Source organism: Scyliorhinus canicula, chromosome 5 (assembly GCF_902713615.1).
Source record: "Scyliorhinus canicula chromosome 5, sScyCan1.1, whole genome shotgun sequence".
Taxonomy (NCBI): domain Eukaryota; kingdom Metazoa; phylum Chordata; class Chondrichthyes; order Carcharhiniformes; family Scyliorhinidae; genus Scyliorhinus; species Scyliorhinus canicula.
This window is the reverse complement of record NC_052150.1, coordinates 198956503-198974137: the sequence shown is the minus strand read 5'-3', so window position 1 is coordinate 198974137 and position 17635 is coordinate 198956503. Positions and strand designations below refer to the sequence as shown.

General features: G+C 46.8%; 1 protein-coding gene across 2 annotated transcripts in view; it reads right to left on the bottom strand.

Moving 5' to 3' along the window:
• The window catches only part of adarb2 (adenosine deaminase RNA specific B2 (inactive)), an 857007-nt gene that overhangs the window by 178908 nt on the left and 660464 nt on the right, over nt 1–17635 (bottom strand). For both annotated transcript variants that reach the window (XM_038798319.1, XM_038798320.1), the window contains one exon: nt 13870–13984. In XM_038798319.1, the coding sequence (XP_038654247.1) occupies nt 13870–13984 (115 nt within the window). The remainder of the gene's footprint in view (nt 1–13869; nt 13985–17635) is intronic.

Here is a 17635-nt window from a genome sequence, read left to right as displayed (position 1 = left end):
CCATGGCAATTGGTAATGAGGTAGCTGAGCTAATAGGTGGCCAGAGGGTACTGACGCTATTAATAATGCAGTTAATATCAAAATGAGTGTGCATAATGTTCCATTAAGGGACTTGTTAAACATGCAAGTGATGTTTTCCACTTTTAGAAACCAAGATATCAATGGTGTAATACTTTGATAATTTTAATGGCACGGAATGGAACTAAAAATGGCTTTAGTTTCCAGTGGGTGATTATATCCTATAAGATTTCAGTCGCCTAACTGACAGAATCTTGGACAAGCAGGATCTACCTGAAAATAATGCTCATTTTGCACCTCTCATAAGAGCCACTAAACTAATCAAGTGATGGCCTGCTTCAAGAGCGGGAACTGAGATTTATTTGATTTCATGTCGGGGTGGAGATAGAAAGGAGGGGGTTTGGAATCAAAAACAAAATTTCTAAATTTGTGCATGACGCCAAATTGGGGTAAGGTGGGAGCGAATATCAGTACTGAGGAGATCTGTGAAAAAAGCGCAGCAGGATATCAGTAAACTTGCAGAATGGACAAATAATTGGCAAATTAATTTTGACATAGTTAAATCTGAGGGAGCACATTTTGGTAGGGAGAATAGGGAGGCCACTTATACTTGCAACGTGAAAGTGTAGGTGGGGCAGGGGAACAAAGGGAGCTTAGAGTACCAATACACCATTCCTAAAAGTTACACCACAGGTTATCAAGCTGTAAAAAAAGAAAAAGCAAATGAAGCACGAGGTTTCCTTAATAGGTGGCTAAAATTGAAAAGTAAGGAAGTTAGGACATAGGATGATGCACCAATCCTCAGTTAGACCACAGTTAGAGCACTTCACGTAGTCCTGGTCTCCATTTCATAGGCGCACTGGAGAGGGTGCAGAGAGGATACACAAGAATGAGATCAGAAGTGCATATTAAGAAATGATTGAGAGGCTTGGGTCTCCTTTCTCTTGATAAAATAAGGCAGAAGAGTAACCTAATGGAGGTCTTTAAAACTCTGAAAGCTTTAGATAGCGTGGATATAGAGAGAAAGGTTTCTCTTTTTGGGAAGAACGTAACTAAGGTCGATCAATGAAACATAGTTAACAAGAAATCCAAAAGCGAATTCAGAAGAAGCATCTTCACCCAGAGTGGCGAGAATGTGGAACTTGCTACTACAGGGAGTGGTTGAAGCAAAAAGTATTGGTGTATTAATAAGAAACTGGACAAGGATCTGAGAGAGAAGGCAATAGATTTAGATGTGGAAAAAGAGGAGCAGGTACGCAAAGATGATAGACATAGGTATAGACTGGGTGAACCGAAAGATCTGTTTCTCTGCCATATATCCATTGTGCTGTACAACTGAGCTGTGTATTACCTATCAATTGTTTACTCTTCCATATATTTAAAAGTGCCACTGTCTGCATCTGGTCTACTGACTGAAGTGTTAGTGACTGCAGTTAAAGATTGTTGGTGAGCTGGATCTTTGTTCACCAGTGGAGTCTTTGACTCTCTGACAATCGTCTCTCGCTATCTGAAACACTGAACCAGTTAGTGTAACAACAATATGTTGGACAAATGCCTCAGCTACTTCATCACCAAAAGCGTATCCAGCTGAGAGGGTCAACTGTTTTCCAGCTGACTGTGTTTCTGTGCAAGCTAGTCGAAATTTTGGGTTTGCACAGGATATTCTCTTGAGTTCAGAGTAATCAATTTCCTCATAACTGGGCCTTGTGTACTCGATGAGCAGTTCCCCCAATATCTATCCATCAGCACGACCTGGTGTTCTGACAATTAAATCTCTTGTTGTTTAACCTGCATTCAGTAATCTCACATGCATACTCAGGTTAGTTTCTTCTATCTACTGGAAGGTGGACACATGAACACTCTACTGAGACAAGGCTTATTGCAAATTAACAAGCAGATACATTTTATACTACCACAGAATTCTAATTCATGGTTTATATGTTTTAGAATATGGGTGGGATTTTCTGATCGTTGACACTGGCGGGATCTTACAGTCTCACCAACGGTGCACTCCCTCCGCAGGGTTTCACTGCAGCAAGGGGTGCGTTCAATAGGAAATCCCATTGACAACCAGAAAATCCTGCTGCCGGCCACTTGCGAGCCCCGCCCTCTGTCGCTGCAGAACATGCCACGAAAGGAGAGGAGAACCCCACTGTTTAATTTTTAGTTTTAAGAATTAAAGTTCTAATAATAGAAAATGGGGGCATCTGACTGAGAAGCTGAGAAGCAACCCTGAAGCAAATGCAACTCAAACAAGCTTGGAGATAATTACAGTTAAATTATAACTTGTGTTTATCTTACAGTTGCGAGTGAGATAAAAACTTAAACAATTGGTGACGAATTTCTGAACCTCTGGGTAGAGCAAAGGCATCCAACGTCATCTCAATAATGGAAGCTAACAGCTTTCAATCAGGGAAAGAGAGTCGTAAAACTCAATTAACAATCTAAATTATTCATATTCAAAATCAAATAATTACGTTGAAGGTAAATAATCTGTTTGCATTTCTGGGTGAAGCATCCCAAATCATGTTACATTACCATGGAGATGGTGATTCAAGGTGGAACCTTGATTTGAACGTTCTTGTGTTTAATCTATCTGTGCGTATTCACTGACAGGAGCACACAGTTCAGTTTGGGTTTTGTGAGGGAAAAGCAGCTGAGGGAATTCGTGGAGACAGCTGCCCGCAAGGAACTTTGTGGCAGGAAGAAGTCCGTTTGAATGGTTAGCTATCTAGAAACCCTGGGAGAAGACAGGGACAAAACTGTTGAGGTATATGCAAAGCCAGGAAAAGGAGCTGCAGAATCCACAAACCTGAGGTCTGTAAAGAAAAAAAATGGAGGATTGTTTAGCCGGAAGCTAATGGAAGGATCTCCATAAAATTTATACCTTGAGGGATAGCTGGAATCCTGAGGAGAATTAAAGTAGATTTCAGAGGGCTGTGGCATACCTTTGGGTTGGTCCAAAGAAAAGCAAATGAACCTTCAAGGTTTTGTCAGATATGGAAATTCTTGGCGGGGAAGTAATAAGTAAAACTGATAATATAGGACAAGCATTCATGAGCTGTACTGTTAAGCTAGTGGTGCTTTCTTTGTTTAATTTCATTTTATACACAATGAGCCTTGTGTATAATTGCCCTAGAGAAGGGTAGTGAACTGCCCTCCTTGGACTGTAGGTACATCCACAATGTTGTTCGGAAGAGAGTTCCAGGAATTTGATCTGAAGATTTCCTCCCTGAAATGTGTGAATGAACACCATTTTCTAAAACTGATGTGGCACGCTTGAAATATGAACCCATACTACACTGGGTAGAATTCTCCCATTTTGAGAATAAATGACATGGAGAGGGTAGGCATGTGCAGCGATTCCTGCTACAGAGGTTAGCAGGAAAACACACCAGATTTTCCAATCCCGATGGCATATGCCCGATATCATAGTGGTTAACACTGTGGCTTCACAGCACCAAGGTCCCAGGTTCGTTTCCCCCCCGGGTCACTGTCTGTGCGGAGTCTACACGTTCTCCCAGTGTCTGCTCTGCTTTCCTCCCACAGTCCAAAGACGCGCAGGTTAGGTGGATTGGCCATTCTAAATTGCCCATAGCGTCCAAAAAGGTTAGGAGGGGCTATTGGGATAGTGTGGAAGTGAGGGCTTAAATGGGTCAGTGCAGACTCGATGGGCCGAATGGCGTCTGTCTGCACTGTATGTTTCACACCAGCATGTTTTTCCTGCTGGCATTGTGGAGAATCTGGCATGAGGGGGTCGTACCTTCATCTTCATCCCATTAACGGGATGCAAATGAGGATCACGCCGGCCTCTGGCGGGTTTTCTGACCCGCCAGAGCAGGCACCTGTGGAAGATCCCGCTGTAAATTCACGCCGACATTAAAATGATCTGTGGACCTCCCGCCATATTCTTCTCTCAAGTCTCATCACTGTCTAAAATGGGCCTCCTTATTTTGAAACTACGTCCCTTACTTAGAGCATAGAACATGCAGTGCAGAAGGAGGCCATTCGGCCCATCGAGTCTGCACCGGCCCACTTAAGGTCTCACTTCCACCCTATCCCCGTAACCCAATAACCCCTCCTCACCTCTTTGGTCACTAAGGGCAATTTAGCGTGGCCAATCCACCTAACCTGCACGTCTTTGGATGCGGGAGGAAACCGGAGCTCCCGGAGGAAACCCATACAGACACGGGGAGAATGTGCAGACTCCACACAGACAGTGACCCAGTGGGGAATCGAACCTGGGACCTTGGTGCTGTGAAGCCACAGTGCTAACCACTATGATATTGGGCATATGCCATCGGGATTTCCATCCGGGCCCATAGGGAAAGGAGGGAGAGGAGGGAGAGGGAGAGACTGGTGGGGGAGCTCTTGGATGTGCATAGGAGGTACGCGCAGTTTGCAGGCTATGTTTCCCAAAGGTGCAGGAGGAGCTGGTGGAGGGGCTGGGGGCGCCGATAGAGTTGGAGGAGCTAGTCAAGGGGATTGGGCAAATGCAGTCAGGAAAGGCGCCGGGGCAGGATGGGTTCCCGGTGGAATTTTATAAAAAGTATGCGTACCTGGTGGGCCCCCTGTTGGTGCGAGCCTTCAATGAGGCATGGGAGGGGGGGGGGCTTTGCCCCCGACGATGTCACGGGCGCTGTTTTCTCTGATCCTGAAGCGGGATAAGGACCCCTTGCAGTGTGGATCATACAGGCCAATCTCGCTCCTCAATGTGGATGCTAAGTTGCTGGCGAAGATCCTGGCCACCAGGATAGAGGACTGTGTGCCAGGGGTGATACATGAGGATCAGACAGGATTTGTCAAGGGACGGCAGCTCAACACGTATGTGCGGAGATTGCTAAATGTTATTATAATGCCGGCGGTGGAGGGGGAGGGGGAGGCGGAGGGGCTGGTTTAGCACACTGGGCTAAATCACTGGCTTTTAAAGCAGACCAAGGCAGGCCAGCAGCACGGTTCAATTCCCGTACCAGCCTCCCCAAACAGGCGGCGGAATGTGGCGACTAGGGGCTTTTCACAGTAACTTCATTGAAGCCTACTCGTGACAATAAGCGATTTTCATTTTTCAGATAGTGGTGGCGCTAGATGCAGAGAAGGCGTTTGATAGAGTTGAGTGGGAGTACCTGTGGGAGGTGCTGGAGCGGTTCGGATTTGGGGAGGGGTTCATCAAATGGGTGAGGTTGCTGTATGAGGCCCCGATGGCGAGTGTAGTTACTAATGGAAGGAGGTCAGAGTACTTTAGGCTCTATCGTGGGACCAGGCAGGGGTGCCCCCTGTCCCCCTTGCTTTTTGCACTGGCAATTGAACCTCTGGCTATGGCGTTGAGGGAGTCGGGGAGGTGGAGAGGTTTGGTGCGGGGTGAGGAGGAACATCGGGTATCGCTGTATGCGGACGACCTGCTGCTGTATGTGGCAGACCCAGTGGGGGGAATGCCGGGGGTGATGGAGCTGTTGGCTGAGTTTGGGAGCTTTTCGGGCTATAAGCTGAATCTGGGCAAGAGCGAGGTATTTGTAGTGCACCCGGGTGATCAGGAGGAGGGAATTGGGAGGCTCCTGTTTAAGAGGGCAGTGAAGAGTTTTAGGTACCTGGGGTGCAGGTGGCCAGGAGTTGGGGGACTCTCCATAAGCTTAATTTTACCAGGCTGGTGGAGCAGATGGAGGAGGAATTTAAAAGGTGGGACATGGTGCCATTATCACTGGTGGGTAGAGTGCAGTCCGTCAAAATGACGGTGCTCCCGAGGTTCTTGTTCCTTTTTCAGTGTTTGCCCACCTTTATCCCTAGGGCCTTTTTTAGGAGGGTGACTAGCAGTATCATGAGCTTTGTTTGGGCGCATGGGACCCCGAGGGTGAAGAGGGTCTTCTTGGAGAGGGGTAGAGATGGTAGGGGGCTGGCACTACCCAACCTCTCGGGGTATTATTGGGCGGCCAATGTGTCGATGGCAAGTGGGTGGTAGAGGGGGAGGGGGCAGCATGGAAACGGTTGGAGGTGGCGTCCTGTGGAGGCACAAGCCTGGGGGCCCTGGTAACGGCGCCGTTGCCGCTCCCTCCTACGAGGTATACCACGAGTCCGGTGGTGGCGGCTACCCTCAGGATTTGGGGGCAGTGGAGGCAACATAGGGGGGAAGTGGGGGGTTCGATGGAGGCTCCGCTAAGGGGGAACCATCGGTTCGTCCCGGGGAACATTGATGGGGGGTTCCAGGTTTGGCACAGAGCAGGCGGGCATCAGACAGCTGAGGGATCTGTTCATTGATGGGAGGTTTGCGAGCCTGGGGGAGTTGGAGGAGAAATGTGAGCTCCCCTCGGGGAACATGTTCAGGTATCTGCAGGTAAAGGCGTTTGCCAGGCGGCAGGTGGAGGGATTCCCTTTGTTTCCCGCAAGGGGGGTGAGTGATAGGGTGCTTTCGGGGGTCTGGGTCGGGGATGGTCTGATATCTACAAGGTAATGCAGGAGGTGGAAGAGGCGTCAGTAGAGGAGCTAAAGGCTAAGTGGGAGGGGGAACTGGGGGAACAGATCGAAGATGGGACATGGGCTGATGCCCTGGAAAGGGTTAACTCGTCCTCCTCATGTGCGCGGCTTAGCCTCATCCAATTCAACGTGCTGCACCGGGCCCACATGTCCGGGTCTAGGATGAGTAGGTTCTTTGGGGGGGAAGACAGGTGTGTCAGGTGTTCGGGGAGTCCAGCGAACCATGCCCATATGTTCTGGGCATGCCCGGCACTGGAGGAGTTCTGGAAGGGGGTGGCGAGGACGTTGTCGAGGGTGGTAGGATCCAGGGTCAAGCCAGGCTGGGGACTCGCGATTTTTGGGGTTGCGGAGCCGGGAGTGCAGGAGGCGAGAGAGGCCGGTGTTTTGGCCTTTGCGTCCCTAGTAGCCCGGTGGAGGATCTTGCTACAATGGAAGGATGCGAGACCCCCAAGCGTGGAGACCTGGATCAATGACATGGCGGGATTTATTAAGCTGGAGAAGGTCAAATTCGCCCTGAGAGGATCGGTACAAGGGTTCTTTAGGCGGTGGCAACCTTTCCTCGACTTTCTGGCTCAGCGATAGGGTACTGGGTCAGCAGCAGCAGCAACCCGGGGGGGAGGGGGGGAAAAGGGCGGGGGGGGCGTTGATTTTGTTTATTTAATTTAAATTTATTTTTAAGTTATCTTGTTGTTTACTGGGTTTGGGGGGGTGGTGGGGGGGGGGGGGTGATACATGCGTTGCTACGGTCTTGGGGGTGTTATACTTATTATGTTGTTTTATTGTTGCTTGCTATTGTTTGTTGTTATATTTTCTGTAAAAAATTTCAATAAAAATTATTTTTAAAAAAAGTGGAGGCGGGGGTGAGCAGTCTTCTTGAACTGCTACAGTCCACGTGCTGTCAGGGATGAATCAAATTGGCTGAAAAGTGGTAACTGTGAAGCTGGGGACCTCAGGAGCAGAGCGAGGTGCTCCATCCACTCAGCAGTTCTGGCTGAAGTTGGTTGCCAGTGCTTTCACCCCGTCCCCACCCTCATTAAGAATAGGCATGTTTGTGGAGCCTCCTCCTACGTTTAGTCCAACTGTCCGCCCCCATTCACAACTGGATGTGGCAGGGCCGCAGAACATTGGATTTGATCCGTTGGTTTTTCGGATTGTTACAATTTTTCAACAATCACGTTGGATGGTGGCAGGCAAACAAGCAACATTCATCTGTTAATGTAGCAACTATTGTTGTCAGCCTGGGAGAGCACTGAATACCAGTTACATTTAACTGGAACTCAATGGACTCGAGCTGTCTTCTGGCTGCCAAGCTGTGGAATTGTGCAAACAGCAATAGGTAAACAGTGCTGATTAATTACTAACAACAGAGGCAAGGGAGACACGCTTGTCACTGTGGTATCCATCGATTCCAGCATGGACGGACATAGAATATTTGTGCAGTGCAATTCATTTGGCGATAATTTTGAACAAAGACTATGCACATGATTCAGTGGCCTCGTTGCGCTCGAGTGCAACAAAGCAGGTGAGTAGCGGGAGAGGCCGAAACTGAGATCCGCGCCAGGTGCCAAACCGTTCGCGATTCAACCAGCCCAATCCTGTAGGCGGAATCAGGATCTTGCCATAGTGTGGTGCGAAACCGATACTCACCGCTTAACACTGATTTCCATACAATTAACGGGAGCCATCCCCTATCTAATGGTCTCCCCAGTAAGTGGTCACGCTGGCACCGGTTAGTACTCCTTTTTATAAATGTGAACCTGACGGAAGGGCTGCTGCATGGACCTGAGGAGGTGAGTACCCATCTTTGTTCGCAGGCAAAGACCCGGGGTCACAGGACTTGCTGGCCCAGTGCTGGGAGGGGGGGGGGGGGGGGGGGGATGAGAAAAGGGAGTCCAACCTCGTTTGGGGTGGACCGCCATGGGGGGTTGGGGGCATCGGAGCTGAGGGTGGGGGGGTCTCTGCTTGTTGGTGCATCCACGCGCGGGTCCTCAATGCCAACCCCAGGATCATGTGTACCCATTCCGGGGGCAACCCTAGTCCCTGCCTGTCTGCCTCACTGACCACCCATAACTCCCACTGACCGCGGATTCCTCTGGTTGTGTGGCCTAAGTGAATTGGCAATTGTGGTTAAGTGAGCACTTCACACATCCCAAGTGGATCCCCGTGGGTGGGCGGGCCATGTAGCATGTGGTGCTTATTGCCGAGCACTCCAATCAGACTGTGATGCCTGGACACTGCGGACGGCAACACCACAGGCGCAGCAGCCGACATCCGAACACCCAGGGTATGGGCCCCAGCCCTGGTCGCATGTCCGTGGCTGGCGGATGAGTGAATCCAGCGGTGAGGGGACCGGCGCTGGGCCCAGGCAACATTATTTTCGGCTGTCAGGCGGCACAGGGTGTGGGGTCCGGTGAGCAGGGGCCCCCGCTGCGGCTGGGTACGTGTGGGCAGGGCTTCGCAAGTAGAGTGGCGCGGGGTGGGGGTTCCAGGACCCCCATGTCTGGGGGGGGTTGAGGCATGGATTTGGTGGTCAGCCTCCATTGTGGAAGAAACAGCCAGAGGCTTTTTACTGGTTGTGGTGAAAGTTTTAAAATTTGTCTCAAACAAGTGTACACCAATGCCCCACTATCCCGGTGGTGTCACCCCAATCTGCTCCTCAGTGGTTGGGCCATGCTCTGCAGTGCCTCTGCAATGCCCACCTGAGGCATGTCCTGCAGTGCCACATCAAGGTACGCCTGATACTGGGTCACGTCCCCCAGCGAGTTGGACATTGTGCCGAAACCCTCAGCCATGATCGTCAGTGACTGTGCCAAACCTTGGACACCTTCACTCATGCTGCCGATGTCGTGCACCAGGCTCTCCACTGCGGTCGCCACCCTAGCAGTGTTGGTCCCGGTGCCATGTATTGCCAGCACCATCTCCTGTCCCCGTAGCCTCTGGGACTCTTCCAATTGGCTATGGACCTGCTGGAGTGTCGTGGATATCTCCCTCTCAATCTTGTGGCCACACCCTATTGTCCACATCAGCTCACCCATGCGGCCCTGAATCGTGGGGTCGGTAATCTTGGTGCCATGGCTGTGAGCTGAGTTGGGTTGGCTGTACAAGAGCAGTTTAAATGCTGCTTTACCTTGTTAGCAGGGGGCTGGCGAGCGTGGTCTCGGCAAATTGGTTGGTGAGACATGATTTGCGGTGTGAAGACCACGGGGCCTCCTTAAGTTGGATTGCGGTGACGGCCTTGCCGAGCCGAGCGCCGGGAAACTCGCGGCAGTTCCCGCTCGCAACCACACTTAGGAACCTTTTCATTGAATCCCGCTCAATGGGTATCTTGTGATTAGAATCTTCTGTTGTTGGTGTCAGAGGGAAAATGCAAGCATGCATGTTCAAAATCTGTCGAGCAATTCAACACTCAGAGGGAAATAAAATTCATCTTCTGTCAAAGAGCCTAAGAGTCGACAAAAACAAAGACTTTGTTTTCTTATTCATAGCCTCTGGGATAGAATCTGTTGATGTATGCTTCACCTGAGGAACTTTAACGCGCTCTTTAGATCTCATTATCATTCTATAATACATTGTGACTTCGAACATGGTCACAGATTTTTCTTATGTCAAAAGAGATAGCACATATGATACATACTCCGAGCCTCTTTTATTTGACATCCGTGAGGAATGTAATTCATATTCCTACCTCAGATGAACTGATTTTCTTACAGTATACAGATAGAGAGTGGAGACAAAACCCCAGAAATCATTACTTTAGATTAAAGTGTGGGAGTGTAGCAAGGGAACGGAAGTTCCAATTAGTGAAATGTAATTTTTGGACTAGTATTAAGAAATTCTTCTTGACAAACTCTGCTCCTAATTCTACTCACACCGTTTAATTTAAAGTAATGATTCTGGGTTAACCATCTTTCTAAACTGCTCATAATCTTAGAATAATCTTATACATCTGCTCCATACGAACCTGCTCCGAGCTATCATCATCTAACCCCATCAATATAACCTCCTATTTCTTTTATGCTTCTTGTGCTAATCTAGATTACCCTTAAATGCCTCTCCTCAGTTTTTCCTTGTGGTAGCGGGTCCGGCATTTTTAACCACTGTCTGGGTAAAGAAATTTCTCCTGAATTCTTTATTTGATGTCACTGAAATGAAAATCGCTTATTGTCACAAATAGGCTTCAAATGAAGTTACTGTGAAAAGCCCCTAGTCGCCACATTCCGGCGCCTGTTCGGGGAGGCTGGTACGGGAAATGAACCGTGCTGCTGGCTTGCTTTGGTCTACTTTCAAAGCCAGCGATTTAGTCCTGTGCTAAACCAGCCCCTGTGATTGCCTTATATGCCAGGCTTCTAGTTTTGGTTTCCCTCTGAATTGGAAGCATCTTCTCTACGTCTACCTTTCAATTCATGAAGTCCCTCCTCCGTATGTGTCGTACTTTTGTCTACTGTTGTTCTTCTCACTTGCATATTTTCTCCAACTCCTTCTGTAATTTCTGAGCTCCCTCCTCTGATCCACTGTCCCTCGTGGTCTGGTGATGTTTGCAAATTTGGCCATTTTGCATGAGGTTTCTGATTCATAGTCTTTTATGCGTGTTAGATATAATAGTGAGCCCCGGGGTCGCCCATTGAGTATCAAATCCCCACTACAACATAACATCTCCAATGAACATCCATTGGGCTCGATTCTTCCACGCCGCCCGCCGCAAGATCACCACGGGCGAGACGCGGACAATCGAAAAGTCCATTGACCGCGGACGGGATTCTCCAGCTGACGGGTCGGTGCGGCTGGAGAATCCGCCCATTATTTTCCAATGTTCAGCCATTCTTACCTATTTGTTAGGCTTGCCTTGAATCTGCAGACCTTCGAGTTTAGTAATTTTTCATGTGGAACTTGAGGAAGTCAGTACACACCATTTGATGGCCTTGTCACAGTTCAGGAGATTAGCTAGGCACCATTTTCCCCTTCTGATTCTATGCTGACCGCTGTTAATGAGGTTATTGATGTGCAGGTGATCCTGTACAAGTTTAGACCTGAGAATTGATTCCTCTATGCTACGCATATAAAGTTGGATTAATGAGTTTGTATCGCCTGCGTCTGTTTTGTCACCCTTTTTGAATAAGGGCACAGCATTAGCCATCTCATTTATATATTTTTAAAAAACATTGATTTTCTTTAGGATGGCTTTGTTTAGAAACTTCTTCCTCATGCCTTCCCTTGAGAATAATTGGAAGAAGTATTCATTCAGAGTATTTACTATTTTGGGATCATCCGCAATTTCAAACCTATTTCTAAACTTTTATGATCTTCCTTGCCCTTTGACTATGCCCATGATGTTGTGGTATTATATGCCATCCAACCTTGCTACCTGCTTCTCATACACTTCATTTCTAGACTGCAAAGAATGACACTGATTATATTAACATAAAAAATTTGTGGTGAAAAGCAAACTGGAAGCATATCATTAAACATTACAAATAAAGTACTGTAAGCTAAAAATAAACAAGCAAATCAGATCAAACTTCAACATTCTTATTCAACTATTTAGCATATGTAAATGCCTTATCAAGGCGAGGATTTACCAGGATTCGGGATTAATATAGCAGAGGAATCATCATCCCAGGATCTGGAGGTTGATGACAGGACAAGTCTCGTCAATGCAAATTTCAATCACTTGCTTGACTTATAGGTGTAGACTCTGGACTCTGGTGGGCCCAGTAAGAAGTCTCACAACATCAGGTTAAAGTCCAACAGGTTTGTACCAAATCACAATGTGATGTTGTATGAAGTAAATAATGGCATGATGGGAAAACTGGTCAACTACTGGGTACAATGTAAGAAAAGTTGACTTCGCATGACCTAAAGCCTGAGTAAGATCAGAGAAGGTCAAGCTGTTCCGAAATGCCTGGGCTCCGTAAATTCTGATAAGACTAACTCGTCATAACCCAAAGCAGTCTAAATACGACAAGATAAGGTCAGGAAGAAACAAGTCTCCTCCGACTCTTAAACATTCCATCAAAGGACAAAATAATGATCTGAGTGACGGGACAGAGTCCTGAAAGGTCAGCAAGGTGACGCCTGTTTTATGATATTGCTTATGTTTGTACTTCTGATCGAATTCCTGATCAAGCTGCAGTCACGTAATCCTGATTCTGATAATGTATAAATACTGAGCTAAATTTCTGTGAAAGCGCGAACTTGGGAAGGAATCTGTAGTGACATTAACTGCGCTCTGACCTCAAGTTTCAGCCATAAACTGCAGTCTGTTCGTAAATAAAGTCTTGTTATGTTTTCTTAACGAGCATTGTTGAATCTTTCTATCGCAGTCCAGAAGCGGGAAAAATATTGACTTCTACATTTGGCGCTGCGAAGCAAAAACCAATACCCTGAGTGAATTCCATGGGGGACTGAAGAAGTGATTGAGCCACGACCCGGAGGGAAGAGACGGATGCCGGCACAAGGTATGATTCACCTTGGTGCAGAAGTCAATATTTTTCCCGCTTCTGGACTGTGATAGAAAGATTCTTTTTTCCAATATGTTTATATCTGGTGAAGAGAAATGTTCGAAGGAAGTGAGCTAAACAAAATCAACCTTTTTTAATGTCCCGATGATTTTTCTCCGTGGGTTGCACCGAGCATTGTCCCGGTGACTGATCTTCAATTTCTGGAGACCCCAGGTCAATCCTGGAAGGTTGGCAACCCTACGACTGATGCTGGACAACCAAAGAAAATCTAACTGTTTGCCTCACACGGCGCTCGCTAAGTTGGCAACTGCAAACCAGGAATGGCACTTCCATTAATGCACACACCAGCGAATGCATTTGTCCAGCGAATTCCGGGACAATTTTTCACTTTCTCCCTTGTCTGGTGAAGGTTATTCATGAAGGCCCCGTGCCTTCCCAATCTTCCCCCTTGCCTGAGGTGTGGTGATCCTCAGGTTGAATCACCACCAGTCAGCTCTCCCCCTCAAAAGGGGAAAACACCCTGTGGTCACCTGGGACTATGGCGACTTGACCTTGCCTCGTGGAACTATATTTGTTGTTGTGAATTTCGGAGTTTGTGAGAGATCATCTAAAAAGGAACCGAAAAACGATGACTCGATTCAGCTAGAAGCTATTTCAAATGAAAATATTTTAGCAGCGTTCGATATTTCAGACAACTGCAATTACTTGCAGCATGCAGCAACGAGGAAATGTTAAAATAATACTTCAAAAGCTGAACAGCCAGCTGAAAAGGAAGAGTATATATATTTAAGTATGAAGAGCCTTTTAGAAAACAGCCTGGACAGTAAAAAATACATTCAGCAGTTTTTACTGAAAGCAAAAGAAGGAAGGTGAGGCAGCACGTTTTGTGTGATGGAGAAATAGTCCTCAGGGTTTAGACGTGCCTTACCTCTTGTCATCACGATTCCTGCCAGCCCCTTATGCCGTGCATGCGAGGAGGTCAAATTGTCTGTCAGCTCCTTGAATTTCTCTGTGACCATCTGGAAGACTGCATCAGCAAACTCCTGAAAGACACGGGTACATTTTATTGCTGTGAGGCCTTTTGTTTTGTGTGTGATCATATGTTGTCCGCTCTGGTACAAATACTGAAGGCGACCATTCCCACGGTTCCTTCTCTTCCTGAGCAATCATTGAGATGAAAAGAAAAACAAGCGATTTTTGTTTCTGTGCTAAACGTTGGATCACTTCACTCACCAGTTGAGTGGCTTTCTGCCTTGAACAGCCGGGCAATGGTGCTGGTCCATTCATTGATCATAGATTTTTACAGTGCAGAAGAAGCCAATCAGCCCATCAAGTCTGCACCGGCCCTTGGAACGAGCACCCTACTCAAGCCCATGCCGCCACCCTATCCCCATAACCAAGTAACCCCGCTTAACCTTTTTGAGACGAAGGGCAATCCAGAATGGCCAATACACTTAGCCGGACATCTCTTTGTGACTGTGGGAGGAAACCGGAGCACCGGAGAAAACCCACGCAGACACGGGGAGGACATGCAGTCTCTGCACAGACAGTGACCCAAGTCAGGAATCGAACCTGGGACCCTGGCGCTGTGAAGCAACTGTACTAACCACTGTGCTACCATGCTGCCCATACATTCAGCATGTAATGCCAGCACATATCCTCACAAAGATACACAACTGGTACTGTGCAGAAGGAGGCCATTTGGCCCATCGTGTCTGGACCAGCTCTCCAATCGAGCATTGTGACTTAGTGCCATTCCCTGCCTTTTGCCTGTACCCCTGCACATAGTTCCTATTCAAATGAATATCTGATGCCCTCTTGAATGACTCAATTGAACCTGCCTCCCTCTTGTTCATTTGTTATAACACCATCGTCACTGCTGTCTCCAGTTAAGTGCAACGACCTATTATTAATCCCTTTATCTTTCTAATTCGCTTTTGATACTGGATGCAAGTTTTAAATGCTTTCAATTACTAATTCCTTCTGTTTAAAGTACAAATACGTATAGTTAAACCTTGCAAATGCAGAGCAGGCTTTGCATATCTTCACGTACTAATTTGTAATTTTCTTTGTTTCTGAGAGTAAGACATAATTAACAATGTTGCCCTTCGCCTCTGGTTACCACAAGTTCATTTCATAGGTGCATTTTGCAATCTCATTACATTCGTCTCAGCGATAGCTTTTAGCAGTACTTATATCGAATGGAAGTCAAGTAATTTTGCCAGATTTAGATGGCAAATGTAGATCTTTGTGAATTCTCTTTAATCATGAATCTGCGTGTTTGTCGATATTTTTAAAATTCCCTGGGTTATTAATTCCAGCAAAAAAACAAAAGCGAAAGGTTGACTTAACACCTTCAAAACGTATTCACTATATTCAAGACATACACAATTACAAGAGGGGAATTTCTTAATTTCTTCCTTTGAATCGATTTGAAAAAGGAAGCAGTTTTTCTCTTTCCCTGAAGCATCTTGCGTGCGGTGATACAAAGCACTAACTGCTGCTCTGTACTTTCAACATTATCTTTAAATGTTCTCTAATGGAACATCACACGTTGCCTAAAAACCAATTAAGGCAGTTATTTAGAGCAGATCTCATCTGAATATCAGAGAGGCATTGCCTGATTTATTGCAGCTACTGCAAACAAAATGATGCCAAAATCAGGTTTAATCCCTCCTACCTTCTCATATCAATGATGCATAATACATATATGTTTGTGCACAGGTTTCGCCGGTGAGTCATTCGACTGTTGTTAATCATGGTCATGCAGGGCGGCACGGTGGGGCAGTGGTTAGCACTGCTGCCTCATGGCGCCGAGGACCCAGATTCGATGCTGGCCCCTGGTCACTGTCCGTGTGGAGTTTGCACATTTTCCCCGTGGCTGCGTGGGTTTCGCCCCCACAACCCAAAGATGTGCAGGGTAGGTGGATTGGCCATGCTAAATTGCCCCTTAATTGGAAAAAAAGTGATGATGCAAAACCTGATCGATTTTGAGTGATTGGATTAATATTTGAACTCTAAAAAGGCAAATTACACTATACATACAATGCACATGATTTAATGGAACACAGCAATCTGTTTATTTGTTAAAGTCCTGTGTTTGTCTGTCACATGTCAAGGTCCTTTGGACTTGTGGAAGACAGTAGGGCAGCACGGTAGCACAAGTGATTAACACTGTGGCTTCACAGCGCCAGGGTCCTAGGTTCGATTCCCTGCTGGGTCACTGTCTGTGCGGAGTCTGCACGTTCTCCTCATGTCTGCGTGGGTTTCCTCAAGGGTGCTCCGGTTTCCTCCCACAGTCCAACGGTGTGCAGGTTAGGTGGATTGGCCATGATAAGTTGCCCTTAGTACCCAAAAAAAAGGTTAGGAGGGGTTATGGGGATAGGGTGGAAGTGGGTGCTTAAGTGGGTCGGTGCAGACTCGATGGGCCGAATGGCCTCCTTCTGCACTGTATGTTCTATGTTCATGTTCAATCATCCTCCTGCGCGAATAACAAGTCAAGGGTCATATTTGAAAGTCACTTTTTAATGTGAACAAATTAATTGACTCAATTTTGTGATTGACAGAATATGGCAGGATTTGCTCATTTTGGTCCTGGGACCCCCTGCACTCCGCCGCCTCCCTCCTCACCCACACTTTCCTACAGTCCTGGAGAATTCATTAAAACAAAACCATTTTCAGGAGTCATACTGAATCCTTTTTGGTATTCAGCCTCAAAATGAGATGAACTTTGTATAATGCAACCTCTCTGATGTTTTCTTCTGAAGCACCTTTGTCAAAAAAAGGGAAATGCAAGTTAAATGATTACAATATAGAATGCTACGAACATGAAAAGCTTAACAAAAGGTTCTGCAACTAAATATAATTGTTTTGGCACCACTTGCAGATAGACTTAAAGTGCTTAAAATTGTGAATGCCACATATCAGGGGACGTTAAGTAGCAGTAAAAATAAGATCTACAAAATGCCGGTAGCAATTCTGAGAGTTCACCACAGAGAATGCCCCATTTGGATTGGAAAAATGCCAACTGGTTTCAAAAACATAAGTAGGTGGACTTAGCTCACTGGAGGCCCATTAGTCTAACTTTCATAACTCAGTTCACTTGGTTTTAGAAGAGGCAGATCCTGTCAGCCCACACATTTTGACAAATTTACATCCTAAATGTATGCTGGAATGTGTCGGCCACATGGTGTCGGTCTAAAGCCTTCGTTAAAGTTCCATGTGAGATTCTGCTACAGAGGCTATCAGCTGTGCATATAGATGGTAAAATCTAAAGGTGATTAAAATGGAAGAGAGCCAGTCAACAGTTACAAGTTCAAGGAGTATACTGGGAGATGTACTGAGTGCAGTAACCCAGGGACTGATGTTGAAGCCCCGACAGTTTCGAATCTCATCCTTGTATTCAAATCCCACCTTGCACCTCCTTACCTCCATATCCATCCCCAAACCCTTAGAGCCCTCTAGGATTTCCATACTCCTCCAATTCTGACTTCCTGCATATCCCAATTCTCGTTGCTTCAGGTAGGGTTGCCGTCACCTACCTCCACCCTAAGCTCTGGAATTCCTTCTCGAAACTTCTGTCTCTAGACCTCTCTCCTCCTTTTAGATGCTACATAAAATATACCTCTTTGAGCAACTTTCTGATCACTGGTCCAAATATGTCCTTGTGTGACTTGGTGTCAAATGTGTTTGGT